Source organism: Zosterops lateralis (genome assembly GCF_965231275.1).
Source record: "Zosterops lateralis genome assembly, chromosome: 20".
NCBI classification, from domain to species: domain Eukaryota; kingdom Metazoa; phylum Chordata; class Aves; order Passeriformes; family Zosteropidae; genus Zosterops; species Zosterops lateralis.
In genome coordinates, this window is record NC_139780.1 from 3,707,072 (window position 1) to 3,717,351 (window position 10,280).

The following is a 10,280-nucleotide window of genomic DNA, read 5'->3' on the forward strand; positions in this document are numbered from 1 at the left end:
ATTTCCCCATCTCTCCCAAGCTCTCTACTAACCTGTCAAAAAGAGTCTAACCCCCACCTCTGAAATATTTTAAACTTTTCTTTGTAAGTGGATTGCTCGCTGGACTGATATTGCATCTTATATTTAATATCAATTTTCACAGACTTTCATGAATCGTCACACTTTATTCCCTCTTCCTCTAGACCAATATTCCACCCTTGTCTCACGTTTTTGCCACTTCTCTGTCTATGTGGTGTTGATAATACCCAGCAACCCTATGGCTGCATCCCCAGTAACATTTCTTAGTTATCTCCAGGAAGACAGGAGGAGATACATGAATGCACGACCATTTATCAGAGTAAATGAAGGCAGGGAGCTTTATTAGAAGGCTCACAGCTGACTTAAATTAATATTGCCCACTGTGAGGTTTTACAAAGATTTTTATTTTTTTTTCCCTGAAACAATAGTCTGCACAGAGAATTCAGCATTGAGATGTTCTGTAGCCAAGCATCAAACAGAGATTCAGGAGTGCCCAGGGCAGGGAGCAGCTCTAAGCCCAGATCAGGGTGTTTGTGCCTCTCCTTTTTGCTGCCCACAGCAACTTCTCCCACCAGGAAGGGTTGGGAGGGGTAGAATTTCTGTGACCACAACTCTGATCACTCTGTGAATCTCCTTCTGCCTGGCCATATTCCTGCAATGATTGCAATAAAAGTCCAACCAGACGGAAAAAAAAAAAAAGAACCTGGATGTTTGTTCACAAGAGCTTGGCTAGAGATAAACCTGAGCTTACCTGGCTTAAGAAAACCTCTGCCACAGCTGAGCTCTTCTCCAGTGCTTGCCAGGGTGAAGCTGGGAACATGGCAGGAGTGCAAAGGCAGAGTCACCCTCTCTAACCAGTGCACTTGAATTATGGGATGTGGAGCAGGAAACTGGGCTCAGAATTGCACAAAATATTCTGTTGTTAGTGGTTTTTTGTTTGTTTGTTTCTGGGGTTTTTTTTGCCAATTTGACCTGAGCTAATCAGAGGCAATCAAACCAACTGACAGTGATGAAACCCATATTTCTCTTTAATTTCTAGCCCAAAATATATGTCATTACTTCTTTTTTACTTTGTTGGCTTTTTTTTTTTTTTTTTTAATTTTTTAAAAAAACAATTTCCAGGAGAGCAGTTCACCCACAGCCTGTGTAGAAACAAGGCAGTGACCAAGTTTCACTTCCGTTCTCGTTCTCCGCAACCCTCAGAGACGCGCAGTGAGAGGGAGGAGTGGTGAAACACAACCCCTGGCACTGCAGGACGTTTCTGTCTCCAGGCTTTTCTCTCTCCATGCTCCTTTCTCCTGCACTCCTGGCCTCCTGAAGATGCCCAGGAGAGGAGCCCTTGCTGTGGGGACACTCCTGGTGCTGCTGCAGCTGGCATTTGTCCCGTCCCCACTGGCAGGTTGCCTCCTCGATCCCTGCCTGGAGGTACGTGAGCTCTAAGTGAGCACAAAATCCTTCTGCTTCTCTGCTGCAACTTTTTCCCCTTTGCTTGGGAGATTTGTGCCTCAAGCCTCGTAGTTGTCACAGGAAAGACAAGCTTTTTTTTTTTTCCCCAAGGTTGTTATCAAGGTGGTTGAAGTATTTGAAGTAAATTCTGGTCTCAGGAACATCTGAGAACCAGGACAAGCAGCAAGAAGTTTTTCTTCTCGTTGGCTTTCTGTGCCTCTGAGGGTGCTGCAGTGCAGTGATTGTAATAGATTATATTTCCCTTGGAAGGGATCCAAACCCTGTCTAATTTCTCTAAAACGCAGATCTTTGCCTGGTTTGTGCAGTAGAGTGATTTCACCAAGTACCTGACACTGACCAACTGCCTTTTGCAAAGTTTTGCTGACAATTATTTGCTTGCAGCATAACTCTGGTTCAGGCTGCCTGGTTATGTGCAGGGGAAGAGAGCTGGGAGCTGTTCCTGGACATGCAGTGAATCCAGGAGTGTTTGTCCTGCTGGGTCATCTGGAACCTCAAGGAACACTGTCCTGTAGTTCTGTCCCAGCTTCAATCAGCAAGAAATGCAGCTTTTCCTGGGGAGTGGGACTGGTTCTATGAGAAGTGAGAAAAATGCTTAGGCAATGTAAGATTATTTCCTGAAACTCGGGGCAGCTCCTTTAGAAATGAACAGCAAGGGGGGGTCATTCTGCTCCTGCTTTCCTGACAGGGACATTTTCTGGCATTTCCTGAAGAGCAGATGTTGGCCATGATGGGATGTGCCTCTGTTACAGGTCACCCCTAACACAACTTTCAGGTGCACAGGACTGAACAGCTCTGGAGTTCCTGATGGAGTCCCAAACACCACCCAGAACCTGGACCTCAGTTTCAGCAACCTGAAATCATTGCGGTCAAATTATTTTGCATTAGTCCCTGAGCTGGAGCTTCTGGATCTTTCAAGGTAATGGGATCTATTATATGGATACTGGTTAATTTTTCTTCACCAGCTTACAATGGTGGCTTATTTTTGGGGTCTATTGGTCTTGGGTGATTTTTTTTTTTTTTTTTTATTGTGACTTTGTCCCTATGTCTTTCACTTTGCATATTCCCATGGTGAAGTGATGTGCAGCTTTTAATCCAATCACTGAGTGCACATGCTGCACTCAGAGCTGGGTCTGTCAGTCTGATCTTGTAGGTTGGGATGTGAGAAGGAAGATATTTCACTTGTCTGTGAGCAAGAAAAATGTCAGACTTTTCACTGTTACAAAAACTCTGAAGTGGAACATCTTGGGTGAGCTGTTTTTCTAATCACAGTTAAAAAAAAAAAAAAAAAGACAACATGAAGGTACATTCATTTTCTAAAAGGCTGTTTTAAAATATCAACATATTCTCTTTTCCCTTCTCCTCACGTATCTGGGGGAGGAGATGGGGGAGGCCTATTAGCAAATTTGAATTGATGTATAATTTCCATTGACTCCAGACAACAGTTTCTCTGGGTAAATTGTTTCCCCGAGAAATGTCACTCAGTCCCATCACAGCTCCAGCTCCAGCGTGGCTGAGTGGCAGAGCACATTTGCTGTGAGGCATTGGCTGGGTTATTAAACAATTCTGCTGGGATTCACTGCAGGGTGGATTTGAGTCTCAAAATCTGGATGTTCCCACATCAAACTAACTTTGGGAGGCCACCCTCGTTTTCCCCTCTTCCTTTTCTCCTCCAGAGTCAGCACAGCCTGGGGTCTGCTCCCTCTGAGCCATCACCAGGTGTCAGCTGCTGGCAGAGTTGTGAGCTCTGCTCTGGTGCCAGAAGGGTTGCCCAGATGTGGCAGTTTGAGGGTTGGGGGGTACAAGGTGTGAAGGAATGCTGGCCCTGGTTGATTCTTCCATCAGTGATGGTCCTCACAAAGCCACTTTGGCCGGAACTGAAAGCTCAGATCCTTCTTTCCTGCTCTCTGCATGAATTTTTGATCCTCACCTGGTGTCCGTGTCTCTTGCTTTGAATTTAAGGTTAGAAAGGGAGGAGAGGAGGGGGTGAGAGGAGGTCTCCTGCTGGAGGAGGATTCCCTTTGCACATCCAGGGATGCTGGCTCTGCCCAGCACAGCAAAGCCAAACCAGCCCCCAGCGTGAGGCTGAGCCTGAGGATGTCACAGCAGCACTCAGTGAACAAGGAAGGGACAGTGTTTCATGCACTTACATTTTCTTTTCATGCCCAACAGGTGCCACCTCCATACAATAGAGGATAACTCCTTTGTGGATCTCCACAGACTTTCCACTTTGATTTTAACTGCCAATTCCCTCCAGCACCTGGGGAAAGCAGCTTTCCATGGCTTAACCTCTCTGAAAAAACTGGTCCTGGTGGAAACCAACAGAACCTCTCTGTCTGAGCTGCCCATTGGCCACTTGCATACTCTGGAGGAGCTGAATTTAGGCCACAACAGCATCACTTCATTGAAGCTCCCTGAGTATTTTGCCAACATGACCTCCCTCAGGCACCTGAGCTTCTTCTCCAACAATATCACATCTATCTCCAGGGGAGACCTGGATGCCCTGAGGGAAGGGAACAGGCTCAACCTCACTCTGGTGCTTTCCTTGAACAGGATAAAATCCATAGAGCCGGGGGCCTTTGCAGGGATTCACCTGGGTGAGCTGGCTCTCAGGTCTGCTTTTGAGAGCACCATGATGCAAACTTCTCTGCAGGGCCTGGCTGGTTTGCAGGTCAGGAGGCTCATAGTGGGGGATTTCAGCGACAGGAAGAGAGTGCAGGACTTTGAGAGGGGCTCCTTCAATGGACTGTGCCGGGTACGGATGGAAGAGTTTGTCTTGATTTGCTTCAGGAACTTTGAGGATAACTCGGGCACTCTCTTCAACTATGTAGGCAACGTCTCCACCATTCGCTTGGTGGGAGCTGGGCTGGAGGAGATATCACAGGTCCCTGTGTGGTCTCAAGTGAAACAGCTGGAATGCAAAAAATGCAGTTTTGAGGATGTGCCTGCCCGGAACCTGTCGATTTTCAAGGAGCTGAGAGTGCTTCGCATTACTAAGAACAAAAAACTGAAAAACTTCAAGCAGAAATTCCAGGGTCTCAGTAACCTGGAGGTCATAGATTTGAGTGAGAACAGCCTCACCTTCAGTGGCTGCTGTTCCTCTCGGTTTCAGAATTGCTCAAATTTGAAACACTTGAATTTAAGCTTCAATTCTAATATCAGATTGACGGGAGATTTCACTAATGTGCAGAATTTGTTATATTTGGACCTTCAGCACACAACTATATTTGGTCCTGGCCTCTACCCTGTCTTTCTGTCCCTTCAGAGACTGATTTACCTTGATATTTCCCACACCAAAACCGAAGTTAAATCCCAGTGTATGTTTTGTGGCTTGAACTCTTTGCAAGTGCTCAAGATGGCAGGAAACTCCTTTGAGGACAACAAGCTGGCAAACAATTTCAAGAACCTAACTCACCTCCACACCTTGGATATTTCAAGCTGCAAATTAGAACATGTGGATCAAAGTACTTTTGATGCCCTCTCTGAGCTAAAAGAGCTCAACATCAGCAACAATAAGCTCCTGACCTTCAGTCCTGGGGTTTACCAGCCTCTCCAAGCCCTCAGAGTCCTGGATTTCAGCAGAAATCAGCTGACTGTTCTGTTGGGCTCAGCCAGGGAAACCCTGCCCGACAGCCTGGTCCTGTTGGATATCTCTCGAAACCTGTTTGACTGCTCCTGTGTGCACCTGGACTTCCTGGAATGGATCAAGGAAAAGCAGGAGCTGCTGCAGAACAAGGAGCAGATGCTGTGCCACACCCCCTCGTACGTGGCCAACGTGAGCCTGGTGAGCTTTGATCTGTCCTCCTGCCACGTCAGTGTGGGCAAAATTGCCTCCTCGGTGGTTGTGCTGCTCTGTGTAGTGGTGTTCCTCTTCCTGATTTACAAGTACTACTTCCAGCTCTACTACTCGGTGGTGCTGCTCAGTGGGTGCAAACACTACGCGGAAAGAGGCGACACCTACGATGCCTTTGTCATCCACTCCAGCAAGGACCAGGAATGGGTGATAAAAGAGCTGGTGGAGCCTTTGGAAGGAGGAAAACCTCCCTTCCACCTGTGTCTGTACTACAGGGACTTCCTGCCAGGGGTGCCCATTGTCACCAATATCATCCAGGAGGGTTTTCTCAGTAGCAGGAATGTCATCGCAGTCATCTCCACCGACTTCCTGGAGAGCAAGTGGTGCAGCTTTGAGTTTGACATTGCCCAGTCCTGGCAGCTGGTGGAGGGAAAGACTGGGATCATCATGATTGTGCTGGAAGATGTGAATAAAGCCCTGCTGAGGCAGAGGCTGGGGCTGTCTCGGTACCTGAGGAGGAACACTTACCTGGAGTGGAAAGACAAGGAAATAAGCAAACACATCTTCTGGAGGCAGCTGACAGGAGTGCTGCTGGAAGGCAAAAAATGGAATCATGAGGAGGTAAAACTCATGTGAAGAGAAAGAAGGGTTCTTCCTCCCCTGTGTGCCATCCTGGCCTGGGCTGCTGGATGGTGCTCAGCAGTTGGTTCTCCTGCTGCTGTTCGGAGTCAGAGGGAGTGGATGGAGGCACTGCCAGAGCACTCCAGAAATTCCTGCCGTGCTGGTCACCTTTTCTCAAGGAAATTTGCAAGTTAAGGAGTGACAAGAGCCAGAAGAGCTGCCTGAGCTCTGTGTTTGCCCGTGGCTGTCACCCACAGGTGGCCCAGCAACACCTCAGGTTTGGTGGGTGAAGGAACAGACCAAGGCTCTTACTGTCATCTGGCTGCTTCTGAAACTGGATTGGGGTCCTGAGATCATTTACGCAGAGGAACTTCACTTAAAAATGAAGAGAGATGTCATTTACCCAGAGTCTGTTGCTTTGAGTGGACCCCAGAACCTCAGAGGCAGAGTAAAGACTCGGGATTTTCAGTTCTAAAAACTTCGTGAAACAGAAACAAGGTTTGGATTCCAAAAGTCTTGTGCCTGCCTCTGTGGACACCATGGCTCAGGGGACAAACCCTCCAGAGCGCATTGGGGCAGCCTACAGCCCAACTGGCAACTGCTCAGGGAACCTGAGGAGTTTTGTCATCAGGGAGGGAGGTTTCTGTGGTTGGGATTTTTGCCCAACATGTTTCTTTCAGTTTTCTATAGGCCAAGACCAAATATTGAAACCATCACCCGAAAATCTTATTTATATCCAGGTGATTTAGCATTTGAGAGGGCATTTTGGATTTTTCTTGGGGGGTTCAAGAAATGTGTAACACCTTTAAACTGAAATATGTCTTTGCTCCCACTGCTTCTTCTGGTCTGATGTTTGTGGATTTGCTCTGGGACTGCCCTAAGCAAGCAAAATTGAGCCTTAAGGAAGTGTTTTGATGTTTACAGCCAGCCAGTTCTAGATTAAGCTTTTTTACTCTCTGGATCAGCCTTAATTCACTGTTGGAAGGTTCTGCAAGAGCCCCCAGGGTTTGAAATAAGGTTCAGACCAGCCTGTCTGCCCAGCCTTCCCCAGGGGTCAGCTGCCACCTGCAACACGACTGGCTGGGGGAGTTTTTCTTTTGTTTCACTGAAAATACACCTGACATTTTGCAGGGAGAAGAGACAGAGGGGAAAAGTCTGGGCTAGCTGAACTAAGTGTACCCCAGCACTGTCTTGAATCGAGGGAAGGAAGGTCTAAATGCCATGGAATCATCACAGAGCACTCCATTGACTTGTGGGATATTGGATGGGGCAGGAGTGTTGCTGTCTTTTAGGCTTTGGTTGGCATTCACCCCTGAATCACTCTGGTTTTAATCTTGCAAATCCTTCTATAGTCGGTGATGTTCTGCAGAGGTAAAACAGAAGCAGCTGAGTGGTGAATCAGATCTGATATTTATCCACTCACTTTTCTAAGCACCAGACAGGGACATTTCCATGGAAGCAGGACCAGGGATCAACACCAGACATTATTGGATAGAGAGGGAGATCCAGTTCCAGGCCTTGTGCTGGCAAAAGTTGAATCACAGCTCCCTCCCTCTGTGCTGTGTCAGACAACACTACCAAAACCTCCCTCAGCCTTCCCTAAGTGTTTTTTGTGACCCAGCAGATGAGGATTTAATAAAACTAAGCTTGATGTCACATTCCTTTGCCCAAAGAGTTTGTTCTGCATCTGCTAAATACTATTCCAGCAACTCCTGTAGTAGCATTCGTGGACAGCAGGGACAAGGAACTCTGCAGACCTGAGATATTCTTGAAACACGTGGTTTTATTGCAAGGGTTGTGGGTAAAGAGGGCTTTGCCTTCAGCCACCAGTCTGGGCTGAAGCAATGCCCAAAAGAGAAAAAAGGGAGAGAGGATAGGATAGATCTAAGGGGTAGAAGCAGGGTAAGAGAGTAAGAGAGAAGGGAAAAGAGGGCGGAAAGAGCAGAGAGGAAAGAGCAAGAGAGTGAAGGCAAAAGCAAGAGAGAGAGCGCCTTGTTACAATCCATTATATCTCTTTTTGTGTTGAATATTCTAATTTACAGTGACCAAATGGTGCAAGATACAAAACCTACAAACTTTGCATGCAGCCTATGAGAACTGCTATATTACCATGGCATTTTTTATTCTAAATTCTACTTTCTTATCTGTTTTCTCCCTGATGCCTTGGCAGGTGGAAGGGCTACATTCCTGAGTCCTTTTGTTTTCCTGTCCTTCCACCCATCTCCAGCTCATCACCGTTTTCCTGCCTGCCATGATCACATCTCAAAGCTGCCCTTCATTTCTATTTCACTCACAGGTTTTACATCTGCAGTATTTCTTACCAGGCAATCATATCCATAAGTCTTTCCTGTCCCATCTTTCCCAACCAATTCCCAAAATGAAGCTCTCCTCACCTCTGCTGGGACTGATGGGTCCTGCTGACCTTCCTCCTCACCCTTCCACCCCCTCCCTCCTCCTCCTCCAGGGACGGAGGCTGCTGGGGATGGTGGGGGACAGTGAACCAGGACACAGCTCGAGGTCCCCTGGACTGAGGCCAAAGGGGAGCACAGAGGACAAAGCAAACATTACCTTGAATTTCACCAGCTCATGTTTAAATTGGGAAACAAAAGAGGAAAAATTAAATAGAGTGGGAGTTCCTGCCCCTGAATTGAGCAGCGCTGAAGCCGCGTTTCTCCTTCACTCTTTCTCTCTGCGGCTCCTCTGCAAACAATTCAGTGGATGTGTATTTCTGGCACAAAGCACAGAGTCCTATGATTCTTGATTGTAATTATAACAATGAGTTTCAGGAAGCCTGCGAGTGGTTCTGGGCATTTATAAAAGGGATTTAGGACAGCATTGTTTAAAAAGTCAGTGTATTTTTGAATATCAAAGCAACTTTGGGAGAGCTGGAGTGATGCTGAGACGAGGCTCCCACCAGTACAATTTTAAAAGAAACATGTCACTTGTTTTTCTCATTCTATTCAAAGTCTCCACAGCAGACATGAGTACATGAGTTGCCCCTGGCTTCCTTATTGTCCAAGAAAAAGCCACAAAAAACCATAATAACTTCAGCTGACCCTCTGTGGTCCCTTCCAGGCTGACACACTCTGTAATTCTGTGACCTGCCCAGGCACTGCTGAGGTTTATGAGTCCAAGATGGACAACACTGTGTGAACAATTGTATTTTCACCATTTACCCAGCAGACAAACAGTAGATGGGTTTTTTTTGAAGACTCAAAACACTTTTCCCCAATACTATAAATGGGGGAATATTGTGGTTCCCACAGAAACACACGTACTCATTTGCCTTCATTGTAAGAAACAAATGTCCAAAGGAAAACTCAAGGTTCTCATGTTTCCACAGCTGCTGGCATGCACTGTTTGAAACTGCCCACTCTGCAGCAAGTGCCTTTGATAGGATTTACTCACTGGGTGAAGAAATGAGCAGCCAAGCAGACACCCGTGCAGGTCTGCATTAATCTCTTGTGTAAATATCTGAAAATATTCCAGTTATTAAAGCATCTCTTTTGCCCAGGTCATAAAAATAGATGGAGACAAAGCTCCAAAGGGCTGTTGCATCCAAGCTATTCCATTAGCAATGAGGATGTGCCCTGATTTCACTTCGAGCTTCATTTGACTCACACAAAATGCCAGGACAGATGCAGCTCTGGACTCCCTTGCCTTGTGGAGGTGCTGTCCCAGGGGCAGGACATCCTGATGTGCTGGCACTGCCACCAAGCTGTGCTTTGCAGCCAGGGCTCCGAGCAGAGTGTGCCTTCATTAGTGTGATCGCATTTGTGCTCTCTGGGTTTCTTATCTTCTTTTCTTCATGTTAGAGCCGGGATTAATGCTCAGGAGACGCAGTTTCGTGTTCGGACTCAGTGGTTTATTAATTCTTATCTATGGCACAGTCTCATGAGTGGTGAGCTCTAGCTAGCAAGGTAGAAAATGGCTCTGTCTCTAACTCCTTCCATGGTCTCCCAAGCACCAACTCCCCAGTAATGAGATGACACCAATACTATTCATACCTTCAACCCAATAACCAACCACCCGCAGTCCACAACATGGACCCCTTCACCCAACTGGAAAAAAACCACCTAAAATCCAAAGAAAAAGAACCCATCCTACGTCCCAAATCCTCCACTGTTGCAGTGCATTTTGAGTTTTCTAAAGTTCTGTATGATTTTTGTTATTGAGTTTCTGTAATAGTTCATCACTACCCCCACTCCCCTTTCTCAAATACCTGTCGTTACCCTTTAATAGCCTCTCCCAGCCCATTGTGTCTCCCATAGTATCTTATCAATTGACACACCCAGTACTTGATTGCTCTGGCAGAGCCAGGTGTCTCAGCCAAGGCTTCAGGTATCCCCACACCCCTCTTGCCCCAAAATGGCCATGTCAATGC

The 10,280-nt window shown here is 46.8% G+C and overlaps 1 protein-coding gene across 1 annotated transcript; it reads left to right on the forward strand.

The window, feature by feature from the left end:
• Positions 1 to 1,315: 1,315 nt before the first annotated feature.
• TLR4 (toll like receptor 4) lies at positions 1,316 to 5,911 on the forward strand (the record flags this gene model as incomplete). Its single annotated transcript, XM_083875955.1, has 3 exons — positions 1,316 to 1,443; positions 2,235 to 2,401; positions 3,655 to 5,911. Exons 1-3 carry the CDS (start codon positions 1,339 to 1,341, stop codon positions 5,909 to 5,911), a joined length of 2,529 nt encoding a protein of 842 aa, XP_083732081.1. The 5' UTR covers positions 1,316 to 1,338.
• Positions 5,912 to 10,280: the final 4,369 nt, after the last annotated feature.